The sequence below is a fragment of the Leucoraja erinacea genome, chromosome 6 (genome assembly GCF_028641065.1).
Source record: "Leucoraja erinacea ecotype New England chromosome 6, Leri_hhj_1, whole genome shotgun sequence".
Taxonomy (NCBI): domain Eukaryota; kingdom Metazoa; phylum Chordata; class Chondrichthyes; order Rajiformes; family Rajidae; genus Leucoraja; species Leucoraja erinaceus.
Window position 1 is genome coordinate 26672805 of NC_073382.1, and position 16023 is coordinate 26688827.

The following is a 16023-nucleotide window of genomic DNA, read 5'->3' on the forward strand; positions in this document are numbered from 1 at the left end:
GAATCGAAGGTTACACAAAAAAGCTGGAGAAACTCAGCGGGTGCAGCAGCATCTATGGAGCGAAGGAAATAGGCCCGAAACGTTGCCTATTTCCTTCGCTCCATAGATGCTGCTGCACCCGCTGAGTTTCTCCAGCTTTTTTGTGTAGCCTGAAATCTGTCATGGGGTTAGATACAAGGACTGGTTTTGGCAAAGGAGTAAAGTGCCACTTGGAAAATCATAATCTGTAATCTGATTGCAGGCAATAAATCAAGTATCCGAGGAACTCAGTGTTCAGACAACATCTGCGCAGGGAATGGGACAGTCAACATTTCGGGTGAGGACACACTTCAGCGAAAGAATAAAGGTGTTTGCCAGTATAAATAGATGATTCAAATCTATTACAGGTCATTGGATTCTGCAACGTTCATTTAAATTCTTAAATATTCATTGCATTGAATCAAATATTTGTACCTCTAAGTGTTTCTGCTATTACTTCCATACTTGTAGGAACATTTGTTTCCATGTGATCATATCAGAATGCAGTCTTTTAAATGTCAAAGAACACCATGGACTGTCTAGTAATGGCTGCAGTACAGGCCGATAACTAAATGTTAGTGTTATATGTATTCTTCATATAAAGACCAAAAGGATATAAAATCAGTTGATGGAACCCACAGGCATGTCTATAGAATGCGTCTTTAAAATAACTGGTAAAAAGTTGGAAAAATCCAACTTAACGGTTATCTTTTACGATTTTTGAAAATATTTTATTGCATGAACACATTATTACGGCTGATACTGCATTTCTTCCTTACTTTTTAAATTGCTCTTGCAGATGTGTAAAGAATATAAAACAAATGTGCTTCCAGTGATTTAATATTGAAGCAAAGACAAATACATTTTTAAATAGATCCGTGCAACATTTTAAATGATCAATGTAAGAAAACATAGAATGCACAAAAGTTTTTTAAATTTCATTTGAGGTGAAATAGGACTTCAGAAGACCACACTTTATATTTTTCATATTGTACTCAAGGAATCTTTAAGAAATTCTAAGATTCCAGAATCTCTTCAACAGAATTTGCCTATTTGTATATCATTTGCACAATCCAGGGTGCTATTGTGGAGGTTCATAACTTTCACCAAACTGTTTTATGCTCAATCGACTGGCAAATGTAAAAAGTAGATCATTTTGTACTCTTTACCAATAATATCTTTTGAAAGGTTGATTAATTTCTAACTGTGCTTAATTCACAGTTCATTCTCCATTATGTTGAAAACTGCACGATGCAGGAAAAGAAAGCCTCACAAAAGGACTATTATAACAATGAACTATTTTCCTATTAGCACTAATATTTTAAGAGGTGGAATTTCAGAAATACTTGTTGGAAATTTACTGCACACAATAGCTCAGAGTGAACATTGTTGGGTGTTAAATTCAAAAGTAGTTGACTGGCTTACTTTTAGTTGCCAATTTGAAGTGAGCATGGCAGCTTCCAAATCTCCTAATAATTTAACTACAAAACAATGAACAACTGCAATTGCATTTGACACACCAGACCTGATATTTTGCTTTTCTATGCCTCATAGCATGGTTCTCATCCCATTTAATGAGGATTAATATAGGTGATTGGATTGTAAAAACAGGAAATGTGTACCCACAGGGAAAGTGTAATTGTGCTGTCCCAAATAATACAGGACATAATAACAAGATATGGTTTGGGGTGTGGGAGGAGAAGGATGAAACACAGTGTGATGATCAGATGGATTCACGATTCCACAGGGAGTGTGGGGGTCAGAGGAATTACCATGGAGTTAGGATTTCAAGGCACAAAATCTTTTTTTGAAGTTTTAGATGGACTGGCCAAGTCCTCACCATAATTTGGTGGCTTTCTCTTACTGGTCGGGCATCTGTTGGCTGGTCCCAGCAATTGTTCATTTTCAGCCATTAAACAGTTCCACAAAGACGGTTTCTTGTTCTCGAGGACAGATAACTCTGAAGGTACCGAAAGAAAAGGGGAATTAAACCTGCAATGGAAAGCGGATTTCTCTTCTGAAGACAAATATTCTTCCTTTAGGTTTGAAGTGACTGGAGACACTGAGGGCAATGGAACTGCACTTTTCCCCCTGTTTTTCATCTGTTCTCTGGTGTCAGAGACAGGCAGCTGATTTTGCCTCCTTTTCTGCTCTAATCTTTTCTCAGCTTCATTTAAAAGTTCAGCACACTGCGCCAGATCTGATGTTGAAGACGTGTCAAGGTCAGAAAGATCTTGGGATAACGGAGAGCACCGAGGATTTCGAGTATTCTCAGTTTCATCCAACATGAAATCCAGTTCCGATATCTTTTCCCGATAGGCGGCCTCCATTGATGTCTCACTGGAGGTCCTGGAACGTTGACTTTTAAACTCAGCAAAACAAGGAACATCAGAAACCAGGCTACCTATTAAATCTGACATTTTGCCCTTTGATTTGAGATTATCAGATACAGGAGTCTGAGAGCTCTTTCTTAAATTTCCTTTATGAGCACTTTCAGTAGAACCGGGATGACAATCCCAAAGCATCAAGTTTTCAGATACAAGGTCAGCATTCTGCACACGATTGCAATCAACATTTTGCCTCGACAAAATTTGCTCCTCAAAACACGCATTTCTCCAACGAGCATCATCAAAACAAAGTCTTCTCAGGTAGCCCAACTTCTTGTCTCCTCCTCTCTTTTTCATCAGGGGACTGGCTTCGTCATCTGTGCTATCAAGGTGGAGGCCACCAAGTGACGTAGATGGTGTACATGGGCTAGGAAGTTCAAATCGGATCTCACTCTCACTAGCAGACAAGACGCGTTCTTCATCCTTTGCATCGGATGCAGGACTACGCAAAACATTGTCAACAGTGGCTGTAGCTAAAAGTCCATTGTCAGTAGGGAGACGTTTATTTGGAAGAGACTCGCATGCTATTTTACCTACATTATCCTGGCAAGACTGAGCACTAGCCAACTGGTTGACAGATGACTGCTCAATTTCACTGAGGCTTCTCAAAGGCATAATCCTCTTTTCTTGGAGGTCTTCGCGTCCGTCCCACAATTCCCCACTGCTTCCATTTTCTCCAGCGTGTTCAGAAGAAGGTGATGACTCTGAAGAGAGTTTCACACCATTGTTTTCACTTTTCTGACTCTTTCCCTTCAATCGCTCAATCTGGAACTCCATATCCTCGATGTACTTGTCACTCCGTTCCAAAGCCCTTTTCAGACGATTCATCTCACGCTCGTTTTGTTCCACCTTTGACTGAAGGGCAGCAACAGTGAACCTTCCAAATCTGCAAGCAGAGATAAATATTTTATCACTGTGTGAATAGGCATAATATCTCTTTAACTATCCAATACTTGGCCACTATATCTGGCCAAAAATTCTGATGTAAAAGCAAAGTACACCAAGCACAGTGGTAAACGGAGAAGTGTTTAACCTGTGTTTAACCTACTGGAGAAACCGCTTCGGTCGCCTCCTCCACAGAGAGTCGACTTTTTCCATGTCGCCTCCCCCATGGCCTAACATCAAAGATCGGTGCGGCCTTTCCCGGACAAACGCCCGGGGCTTCAGCCACGGGCGCAGCGCGGACTCTCGTTGCGGAGCGGGCGAGCCCTCGCCGGGGGTCGTCGGAGGGCAGCGCTCTATTCGCTGGCCCACGGTGCTTCTGGCTGCGGCGTGGTGGGAACTTTAGATCTTCGACCGCCGGCCTGCAGCCTACACCATCTTGAAGCCGCGGTCTCCGGCCAGGAAGCACCGATTCAGGACTTACCTTATCTGCACATCTGGACGCCCGCAGCGGAGCGTTGTGGTCCCGACCACGGGGGAAAATGGAGGAGGGCTGACCAAATGTTTGTGCCTTCCACCACAGTGACGAATGCTGTGGTGGATGTTTGTGTTAAATTTTTATTGTGTATTGGGTGTTCTTTTATATTGTACCGCCGCTGGCAAATTCATTTCACTGCACTGTATGTGCAAGTGATGAATAAAACTTGATTTGACTATGTAGCCACTATTCCAAATCAGCCCAATCTCAAAGATCAAATGGCACGTGTTCTTGCATATTGGGAGGCAGAAATCAAGTCTTTGTTGACTTCTTCAATGCAACAGACAGAGTTTGGGTCTTGCACCTGAAAACAACCTGTCACTGTCCAATAAAGGTCCATCTCGAGACAATTGAAAAATGTGCCATATCTCATATCTTGGAAGCCATTGCTCAGTGACAGCACACATTGATGATGGAAATTGTCAGCACCATTTTCTTACATTCTTGAAAGACCCCTGATATTTCAAAAATATCTATTTTATCTTAGATTACTTGCCCCCAGAGCTCTGCATGAATGAATTCCTACATACCTCACTTTTAAATGATTACCCCATGTCGTATAACTAGAATAGGATGCCTTTTATTGTCATTCAAACAGCTTGGTTTGAACGGAGTCATCACCTTCTTCTGAACACGCTGGAGAAAATGGAAGCATTTCTTCAGTCTTAACATTACAAAAAAAAAAACCAAGACCCACACTTAACACAAACATCCATCACAGTGAATCTCCAACACCTCCTCACTGTGATGGAAGGCAAAAGTCTTATCTCGTCCCTTTGTTCTTCTCCCGCGGTCCAGCAGTCCAACTGCAACGTCGAGGCGACTGGGGCTCCCGATGTTAAACCCCCCGGCGGGCGATGGTTAGTCCCGCGGCCGCTTAAGCCGCGCCGGGCGATGTTAGGCCCTTCTCCGAGTCATTTAAACTCCGCGGGAGAAGTTGCTGTTGCGGGAGCTCTGGAAAGCGGTCTCCCACCATGGACCTGTGAGCTCCCGATGTTCCTGTCCACTGGGCTTGCGGCTGGAGTCTCCGAAGCTCCGAAGTCGGATCGCAGCCGCACACCACCACAGCTCTTCCCATTCCGAAGTCGGCCAGCTCCGCGATGGTGAGCCCGCAGGTTGGTTCCGGCCAGAGGCTGCCGCCGGCTCCACGATGTTAGGCCCAATGACATCGGAGACCAGACAGGGAAAAAGTCAGGTCCCCGTACAGGAAGAGTTTAAACGGTTTCCCCTACTCCCCCACCCCCACATATACACAGTTAAAAAATAATAAAAACTAGAATCAAAAACATACATTTGACGAGACAAAAATGTAACAAAAGACACGGACTGCAGTCGAGCCGCTGGCGTTAGGCGCCACCACACGCCACTCCAACTATGTTCCACTTGTTCAAGATTCTCCCAGTAGTGGAAACATCTGAACATTTCATCATCAGGATCTTACATGTTTCAATAAGATTGACCCTTATTCTCCTAACTTTCAAATAATCTAGATCCAAATAACAAAGCATTTTTATGGAGGTGTTTGCTTTTAAAGATTGGAAAGCCCTGTGCTCTCTGCCTGAGCAACCTATTGCCAAAGTCTGGTGGGGGAACATCCACTGAGAGGTATGACCCTGGCAGACAAGGGTGCAGGCAGTGTGAATTGCTTGCTACTCCCAGAAAATATGAAACATATATTTGAATTTGAAGCCCAACTTAACTTAGGAGAACTGGATCGTAAAGTTAATTTCACAATATAATTGCACACCTGGATTTGCATTGGACAATGATCCGGCTATCTCTCTTCCTCATCTCCTCTATCAGACATGCAACTTCTGACTGCTTTGAGTATGAAAAATTCCAGAAAAAAGTGCTTGTCAACCAATTCATGGATTCCCCCCCCCCCTCCATCCTGCTCACCACTGCCACTTTAATACATGGGATAAGTACCAGTACTTTTTGAATGGAATTTCCATCAGTAAAGCTTGTTAGTTGTTGTGGGGGAATAAACACAGAACATGCCAGTAGGTCAGTAGGTCAGAGAGCAGCTGGAGATAGAGATGACATTTTGGGACACTTCATCAGATCTGTAATAGTGACAAAACAAGCACAATTTATATTGCAGATAAGTGGAGATTAAAGGGACTGCCTGTAAAAAGGTTGCCATGATATCAATTAAAAAACCTGAGACAGAATAAAGAAAAAAAAGATAAATAAATAGTGGAAACACAAGAGACTGTAGCTGCTGTAGCGTGGGAGATGAAAATCTGAACTACTGGAAGAGATTCTGATGTAGAATCTCGAACTGAAGTGCCAATTATCCCTTTGCCCACAGATGCTGTATGAGCTACCGAATTCCTCCAGCAGCTTGTTTCACGCATGGAACGAGAAACAGCACCTGTTCTGTTTGGGAATGTTGCAGCCCTTGTGAATTGACATTGAATCTAGTTGGGACAGAAAAGCTGCAGCCATAGCTGTGGAGAGAAAATGTGGTGGTTATCCATCATTGTTAAATTCAAGCTTACATTGAATGCCGTTGGAGTCATCTATTTCGTCAAAGGTAGAATGGGAATAGGACAGATAATTAAAGTGATGCCCTACCTACCTGCAATGCCACTTTCAGGGAACATGTACGTACTCCTGGACCCCTCTGCTCTGGAACAGAGCGGGTACATAGAAACATAGAAATTAGGTGCAGGAGTAGGCCATTCGGCCCTTCGAGCCTGCACCGCCATTCAATATGATCATGGCTGATCATCCAACTCAGTATCCCGTACCTGCCTTCTCTCCATATCCCCTGATCCCCTTAGCCACAAGGTCCACATCTAACTCCCTCTTAAATATAGCCAATGAACTGGCCTCGACTACCCTCTGCGGCAGAGAGTTCCAGAGATTCACCACTCTCTGTGAGAAAAAAGTTCTTCTCATCTCGGTTTTAAAGGATTTCCCCCTTATCCTTAAGCTGTGACCCCTTGTCCTGGACTTCCCAACATCGGGAGCAATCTTCCTGCATCTAGCCTGTCCAACCCCTTAAGAATTTTGTAAGTTTCTATAAGATCCCCTCTCAATCTCCTAAATTCTAGAGAGGTTCACTGTGATAATCCTGCCCTAGACATCCTAAAAAGGTAACAGCTCACATTTACCATCTATTTTAATGTCATCTGCAAACCTGCTACTCATGCCTCGTTCATTCTCATTCAAATCATTGACGACAAACAGCAATGGGCCCTGCACAGATCCCCGAGGCACACCTCTAGACACAGGGGAGAAGGTGAGGTAGTGCAGCAGTAGAGTTGCTGCCTTACAGCCCCAGAGACACCGGGTATGATCCCGACTACGGGTACTGTCTGTATGGTATCTGTACGTTCTCCCCGTGACTGTGTGTGTGTGTTTTCCCTGGAAGCTCCAGTTTCCTCCCACATTCCAAAGCCATACAGGTTTGTAGATTAATGGGCTTCAGTAAAGATTGTAAATTATCCCTAGTGTGCAGGATAATGCTAGTGTATGGGAATCACTGGTTAACACGGACTCGGTGGGCCGAAAGGCTTGTTTCTACGCTTGTTAAAACTAAAAAGAGAGGGAAAGATAGGTGAGTCATGATTGAATGGCACAGTAGTCTCGATTTTACTCCTATGACTTATGAACTAGGCTTCCAGTTTACTCCTATGACTTATGAACTAGGCTTCCAGTTTGAAAAAAAACCCTTTCATCACCATACTTTGCTTCCTACCATGATTTCATGGCAAATTCATTTCACTTGCACTTTATGTGCAATGTGACGAATAAAACTGTATTGTATTGTATTGAAGCTACTTCTGTACACAGCCATTGTTCTCTGGATCCCATATGATCTAACCTTGCAGTGCAGCCTATCATGCGGAACCTTATGCACGGATTAATCTGATAAATTTGAATAACGCGTAAGGCTTTAAAACTATTTCACATCTCAAGTTAATTTTTGGTTTCACCATTTGCATTTTAGTCAGTACACTCTTTGTTTGGGATAATGGTCATTAATTGTGGAATCCATCGAAAAATGATTATTGCTTTAGAATGTGCTTTATATACAATTTTTAACACTCTACTTCAAAAGTATGACTCAAACCCCACTAAGAGCTTTTTACATGATTGACATTGTTACAATGTAAATTGATGAAAGCCTGTTTTCCTAAGTGACGAAATGTGAACACACACAAAGCTAGTTTGATGCATTAGTGGATCCTTTCAAAGAAATCCCTGCTTTAAACAGCTTGACTGACAATGAAGAGTTGCTGAGAGATAATTTTTTTAAAAACTAAAACGGCTATTAAATTTAAGCAAGTACTTTAGGATGTACTTAACATCAGTATTCTCCATTAAGAATAAATCCCTTGTTGTCTCAAACACTATGAAATGATTTATATCCCACACATACAGAAAGAAACAAAGTGGGATGAATCTAACTTCATAATTTCTATGAAAATCTGTATGTCTGAATTTATTTTGGATAGATGACTACCCATGCATTTACCAATTTTGATCAAAACTAAAACTACCCCCTAAAAATATTATATTTGACTATTACTGCAGGTATCGATTGGGCAACTTTGCACATCAAGAATGAAGGCAAACTTACAAAGTGGAACGTTGACTATCCCACAGGCTTTCAAACTAAAGATATACATCAAAGCAATAAGTAATTAAGGGCTATAATTTTGGAAGTTGAAGTCATTGGATTAATTTACAAGGGTAATCTTATATTAGCACTAATATGTGTGCAATTAATTCTACAGAGGAATTGCCATAAGATTAAAAAAGCGTGGATTGCTTCATTTAGCAGTCTTGCAATATTGACTACAAAGTGAAACCTATGTAGAAAGATGCAAACAAACACAGAACATCCAGGCAACTACTTTTCCCTTTTATCAATTTGCTTGGTTGCTCAAGCACAAGACTTGGGGCTCATGCTCCTATTTGGCTAAAATGCTTCTGGATTATCATTCACTCTCTGGTGGCAACATTGATGTATCCAATGAAACTAGGCAATGGTGCATAATTTAAAATTCAGATTCAGTTACAAATAAAAATATAAAATACCAGAAACCTCAATAGGCCAGACAGCATCAGCGAAACAGTTAATATTTCAGCCCTGGATCCTTCTTCAGAACCAGGAAAGAGTAAAGGTTGGTTTTAGGAGTAGAGTATCAAAGGGAATGGCTTTTAGGGTGAAACAATGAGATAATGTAGTGTTTAGAACAGTACTTTGTTATGAGTTGCTAAAAGTAAAGCCCCTGTCCCACTTACATGTCCTTGGCACGCTAATTACGTGACCTCATGGTCGCTTTGAGGCGCGATGGTCCCACGAAGGTCGCACGCGACTTCATGTGCTCACACAGCCGCCTGGAGCGCGTGACGTCATTTGAAGATGGACAAAAAAATGCAGGAGTTACTCAGCGGGACTGGCAGCATCTCTTGAGAGAAGCAATGGGTGACGTTTTGGGTCTTCAGTCCGAAGAAGGGGCTTGACCCGAAACGTCACCCATTTGGTTTACACACACACACACACAAATCCTCCCCTCTCCTGGAGTTAGCGCTTCTTCTCCGCGCTGGCTGTAAGCCTGGGCCGTCACTGCTCTGGGCCGGTGTCCCGTCAGTCCAGGCTCACCCCGGACATCTCTGGCCACCACTCTCGGGAGTAGCAATTCAGCAGCGCTTGCAGTGTTGTAGACCTGGGTTCGATCCTGACTACGGATGAAACGCAGGTCTGTATACATGCAGCAGCACAGTTCCCGAGAATGTTTATCGCAAGTGACCTTCGACAAATCCCATGATTGCTTCCTTTTTTCGGAATACAGAACTCGCTTACAGGAAAGACCTTCTGTGCATGTCGCACAGCCTTGTTATTAGCAACTTTTGTAACAGACATAATTGGCTTAATGGACTTTAACTGACACCTTAAGTCACTTGGTCTTCCCGTGTCAGATATTCCTTTTGTTTTACCCATCATGCCCCATTTCCATAAAACGTTAACCTTTTCTCTCTCAAGCATGAATGGCTACTTTCAGCATTTTGTTTTTACTTCGGATTTCTAGCATCTGCAGTTGCATCATTTTTCAAATATGCCATCCCTGATGGAATGCATAACAAAAGACAGATGATCTGCAATTAAGTGTTTACAATTCTTCACAACAGACCAAGACCACAAATGGTGCAGATTTCTAGGCTTATGATTTTAGAAAGGTTTAATGCAAGTTAGGTATATTAACTTGCAAAGAATGTAGATTTACAACTTGAAAACCAATTATCACTAACTGGGCGAAATTGACATATAGCTTCCATAATAAGATACTAATGAGTACTCTCTTAATAGTAGAAATATAAATTGCTTATAAAAGACTGAAAAGGTTGAAAATGATATCGAATAGAACAGATTTTTAATTAAATGCTGGAGACATTGCTACATACAAGTTATCATACGAGATAACTTTATTAACATGGAAGTACCAATGCACAGTCCAATGGTAAATCATTCTTATGACAGCCAAGGGAAGCACCTTGATCAGTGTGTTAATGCTTCCATAACTAGGTCAATCTCATTTTTTTCTCATGTACATTTTACATGTGAATTTAAAATCTGAAATTATTCTGAATATCAATATGCTAGTTTGCATATCAATATGACCACTTATTATACACCATCTTAAACTTTGGCGAGTTCTCCAGTAGCTTCACGGAAGGCTAAAATATAAATGTGAAACCAAGCGTGCAAGATATTAAGCTATAGGATCAAAAACTTTCAGGTAAGCTATAAACTTCTCAGAGAGGTGCAGAGGCATGGGTTGAGGGAGAGAATTCCAGTTTGAAGCCAGTAGATAAAGATACTCCATCAAAAGAGTGAATGAATTAGAGTAAATCACAAGACCAAGACTGGAAGAGTGCAGATACTTGCCTTTCTCAGCTGTCCAAGTATGCTTGGATTAGTATTTCTAACCGTAATAAAATGTTCTCCCCAAATGCTCACACATGGAATACTGGTAGGTTTCCCCAAAGACTAACAATTGAAGAAGATGGAACATTATGGGAAATGTTTTTTGATTCTACAAGAACGCCCTTCAGAACGCTGACAATCAAGAAGGAAATATGTAAAATTACCCATGTAAAGGGAGAATTTTTTTATTCTTCCATCTTTAAATGAAAAGATTTCAGTAAAGTCAATAACGAAAGCAGCTGCTTCCTTGATTAAAACATGAAACAACAGTTTGTCAGAAAGATAACCAAGTGTGCACAGCACCCGCGTTTACATTGCAGTTTCAAATTATTCCAAATACATTTTTGACTGCATTCTTAGTTAGGTACGGGTTTTGGTGGTCAAAACAGTCACCTAATAAATACGTCCCATAAAGATTACAGTATCATTGGACAAAGTATATTCAAAGTTTAAACACTTGGACCGTTAGAGGTTTAATTTAAGTCTGTTGTTCCAACTAGGTATCTCCAATTCACCTTGAATTGGAAACTATTTGCCATTTGTGAGTCAGACATAGTGAGATGGTTTTATTTCAAATGTAGCTTTTCTTCCCTTGGTTGATAAAACACCAATGATTTAACCTAGATAAGCACAAAATGCTGAAGTTATTCAGGCAGCATCTCTGGATAGAAGGAATAGGTGGCAACAAAGCATACGGAGATAAAATTAAATCAGTGGGACAATCAGACTAGTCGGAGACCTAGGAAAGGCGAGGTGAGAGAGGGAAAGCAAGGGTTACTTGAAGTTAGAGATATCAATATTCATACCACTGGGTATAAGCTTTGTTGCCACCTTATACTAGCTAAAAATGATCTATTCTACATGTTCCTTGAACTGCATTCCCTTCGATGTCTCATTTCCACACCTTAACTTTGTGTCTCCCTCTCCCCTGACTCGGTTTGAATAAGGGTCTCTAGCCAAAACGTCACCCGTTCCGATCCAGAGATGCTGCCTGTTCCGCTGAGTTAACCAGCACTTTGTGTCTATCGTCAGGGTAAACCAGCATCTGCAGTTCCTTTCTACACTTAATAATTTAGCTTAAGTATTTTGGTTAAGTAAATTGTTTCCAATTACATTTAAGGTTTAGAAAGATCACTCCAAGCCCAAGCAGGATATAAGTTGGATGGGAACCAACAGGCATCAGAATCCTCAGATTCTGGTTTTGAACACTGAAGCTTCTGTTTAGGCTTCAATCTATGGAATTCTCTCCCTCAACCCCTGCCCAAGGTTTAGGATTGGACTCAATGAACATTAAGTCTTGGAAATGTAAAACTGCAAGTAGAGCGTTTTCAAAGGCATGCACCTGCATATAAACCGTTTAAGATCACATTTCTCACTTTCTTGTTTGAAACCTGGTCAGAGGTACACAATTGACAATTAGTGTATTACAGTCACCGTGTTAACAGTTTGCTTACAACCAGCCTTGCTCTTTTAGCATAGCAATCATACTTACTTTTGTGGAGATCTGTTTTCCACTTCAGCCTTCAGATGCAAATTCTCTCGCACAAGATCACCATTTTGCATACGAAGTTTTCGGTTTGCCTAAGAGGGAAAAAAATTGAAAGCATCAAAGCATTATTCTGGATCTTGAAAGAATGCAAAGAAGAAGCTTTACACTAAATTGTTCAAAGTAAAATTGACCAGTTCAACAACATTGTTGATGGGACGTATCTTTATGGTGACTGTTTTGACCATCAAAACCCATACCTAACTAAGAATGCAGTCAAAAATGTATTTTGCTATTGAGGGAGTGCAGCGTAGGTTCACAAGGTTAATTCCCGGGATGGCGGGACTGTCATATGCTGGTAGAATGGAGCGGCTGAGCTTCTATACTCTGGAATTTAGAAGGATGAGAGGATATCTTATTGAAACACATACGATTATTACGGTTTGGACACGCTAGAGGCAGGAAACATGTTCCTGATGTTGGGGGAGTCCAGAACCAGGGGCCACAGGTTAAGAATAAGGGGTAAGGCATTTAGAACGGAGATGAGGAAACACTTTTTCCACACAGAGTTGTGAGTCCGTGGAATCTCTGCCTCAGAGGGTGGAGGCCAGTTCTCTGGATACTTTCAAGAGAGAGCTAGATAGGGCTCTTAAAGATGGCGGAATCAGGGGATATGGGTAGAAGGCAGGAACAGGGTACGGATGATCACATTGAATGGCGGTGCTAGCTTGAAGGGCCGAATGGCCCACTCCTGCACCTATTGTCTAATGAATGACATGCACATGTATCCAAGGCTTAAAATCATGTGATTGAGGACAGGGTGCACCTTTGAGAGATCTTTCCCTTCCTTTCAAGACTCACCAGTTTGAATTAAAACACATTTTGGAAATTAATATTTTACAGCAAAAATGTAGTGTATGTTTTTAATACTTTAATGGCAGCTAGGAGTCAATCACAAGACATCAAGGGAATGTGCTGAAAGTAAAATGTTTGTTGAACAACTGATTTGAACATCCATAGTACTCAATGACAATGTGCATACTTCAAGAAAATTGCTCCTCACCAGCTACTAGGAAGAGAGGAAAAGCATTAATTCAAGTTTCATGTCACATTAGACCAAAGTTAATGCTAAAAGGCAGTATTTGAGGTGTAAATGCAATTTTGCAGCAAACATTGACCTTTCTTCATATTACAACAGATGATGATGCAGCATTTCACACAAGCAAAATATACCCTCCAAGACTTATTCCACTGGCCTTACAAGATTCGATTTCACTAATGGGTTTTATGGGTTTGGAACATATCTGTAAAGAATGAACATACCAATGGTGGATTGGTACCAAGTCCACTACTAAAGTAGCACACTTATTGATTTCTTCAACATCTTCAGCTTCTCATCTGGGTCTACACCAATTTAAAAGAGTAGGACTAACAGAGTTCAGTGAATATCAATGGAGAAAATAAAGTAGTTCAGCACACACGGAATTTCAATGTGTACATAATTAAGTCTCAACAACAGGCACTGTAGCTTCGTCTAAGCTGTACTCCCAAGTACTATCCTCAACCAAGTGAAAAAGGTTAAAAAAAACTCACAAAAATATTTTAAAGAATAGACTGAAGCTAAAGCTAATAATGTCTTGAACATCTAATGTCTTGCAGAGCGTCAGAGAATTCTATGCGTCTAACATCAAAGAGTCAAAATCTGAGATGACTCGTGCCGAGGAACAGAGAACATAAACTGGATCAACAAGCCCCTGCTCTCCCAACAATTTCCTCACTTATTATCACATATAATTCTTGCAGCATAACCCATTAATATTTTCTTCCTTCACATCGTCTTATTGGGATCCCAGAAAACCAGCTATATTATTTACTGTAAATTGTGGGAAAAAAACAATTCCATTTCTATCTCCACAAATGCTGCCTGACCTGCAGAGTATTTCTCATACTTTATATTTCCAAGGAACATAGTTATCCACATTCTAGCCATTCTTTGAGCAATATTTTTCTGAAACCTCGTTTGATTTTGGTCAAATACCTCGCTAAAATCAATGGGTCAAAAAACAAATAAATAGATTTTTGGATACAGAATGAAGTATAGCTTTCTAACAATGTTTGTGTGCAGTTTTGATATTGTGTGCAGTTTTGGCCTCCTAATTTGAGGAAGGACATTCTTGCCATTGAGGGAGTGCAGCGTAGGTTCACCAGGTTAATTCCCAGGCTAGTGGGGCTGACATATGATGAAAGAATGGATCTACTAAGCTTATATTCACTGGAATTTAAAAGGGTGAGAGAGGATCTTATAGTAGAAACATGTACATTTTTTAAGGGATTGGACAGGCTAGATGCAGGAAAAATGTTCCAAATATTGGGGGATTCAGAAGGGGGTCATAGGTTAAGAAGAAGGGGTAGGCCATTTAGGACTGAGATAAAGAAAAACCTTTTCACCCAGAGTTGTCTATATGTGGAATTCCCTGCCACAGAATGCAATGGAGGCCAATTCACTGGATGTTTTCAAGAAAGTTAGATATAGCTCTTAGGGCTAATGGAATCAAGGGAACGGGTAGGAACGGGTAGCAGGAATGGGTAGTGATTTTGGTTGATCAGCCATGATCATATTGAATGGCGGTGCTGGCTCAAAGGGCCAAATGGCCTACTCCTGCACCTATTTTCTGTTTCTAATGTTCTAATGGTTGCTTATAGGGTTATGCACAAGCTATTTCCATATTGTGAAAGATTATTCATCCTGATTTTCTTGGAACTTAAAACCTGGTCCTAAAATGTTTCCACAGCTTGAAACCATGCTGTTATAGAGTAAGATACGATGATTCATGTCAAGAAAAATAGATGAAAGAGATTAATTTTGGTTAGGATCAAGTGTAGTGTGTGGATGGGAGATTTTGCATTCATGACCAGGATCAATGCAAAATTGATATGAAAAGGTTCTGAATACAAAACCAGTGGAAAATGCATTTGGAATCTAAACTTAAAAATATGTCATCCACATATTAAATGGAACATTACACAAGGTACTGAATCACATTAGAGCCAACTTGTCCAAGGATTATATAGAGGCAATGCACAGAACTCAAATTAACTATCCAATTTTAATTGTTTCAGAGATGCAAGAAGATTACCAAGATGAATTGTCAGGCAAAGGAAATGTAGATTCTCCATCCCACCCACTCTTACCTTATTATGGGCATGATGGATTCAGTGGAGGCCCCCTCTACTTTGTGATTTTGTGATATTATTGTTAAATAATTTGTTAAGCATCTCAAAAGGCATTTTAATGGTTTCAATTACTTTTCACACAGACCATTATTGGAATCATATATTATAAAATTTATGGATAACAAAAAATATTTCTTCAGAAAGAGCAGGAGTAGTTTCAGATGTGGGTTGACTTGAATGGTCTCATTCCTTTCAAAATAAAATGGGCATGTGCAAATAACAAGCCTAAAAAATAAATTGGACGAAGCAGACGATTGCTTCAGAGACCAGCATGGAAGTAATGGGCAGAATGGGTTGGGAAAAAGGGAAGTAGTGGGCATTAATAATTATGCATCAGCATTTACAGTGGAGAGGAGACCTCGTGAGGCATCCCTGAGAAAATACTGAATCAGGGACAAGAGCCATAAAAGTAAAATAAAATCACAACACAACAACATAACAGTAATGATAGGGAAAAAAATCATAAGGGAGCAACAAATCTTTTGGACTAGATGATTTGCACCCAAATATTTTTAACAAAGTAGAAAGCACA

At 40.7% G+C, this 16023-nt stretch overlaps 1 protein-coding gene across 3 annotated transcripts in view; it reads right to left on the reverse strand.

Moving 5' to 3' along the window:
- Positions 1-1351: 1351 nt before the first annotated feature.
- obi1 (ORC ubiquitin ligase 1) overlaps positions 1352-16023 on the reverse strand; it is a 46023-nt gene continuing 31351 nt past the window's right edge. For all 3 annotated transcript variants that reach the window (XM_055636781.1, XM_055636780.1, XM_055636782.1), the window contains exons 5-6: positions 12264-12352; positions 1352-3291 (exon numbers count right to left, since the gene is read on the reverse strand). In XM_055636781.1, the coding sequence (XP_055492756.1) occupies positions 1806-3291; positions 12264-12352 (1575 nt within the window). In that variant the 3' untranslated portion in view covers positions 1352-1805. The remainder of the gene's footprint in view (positions 3292-12263; positions 12353-16023) is intronic.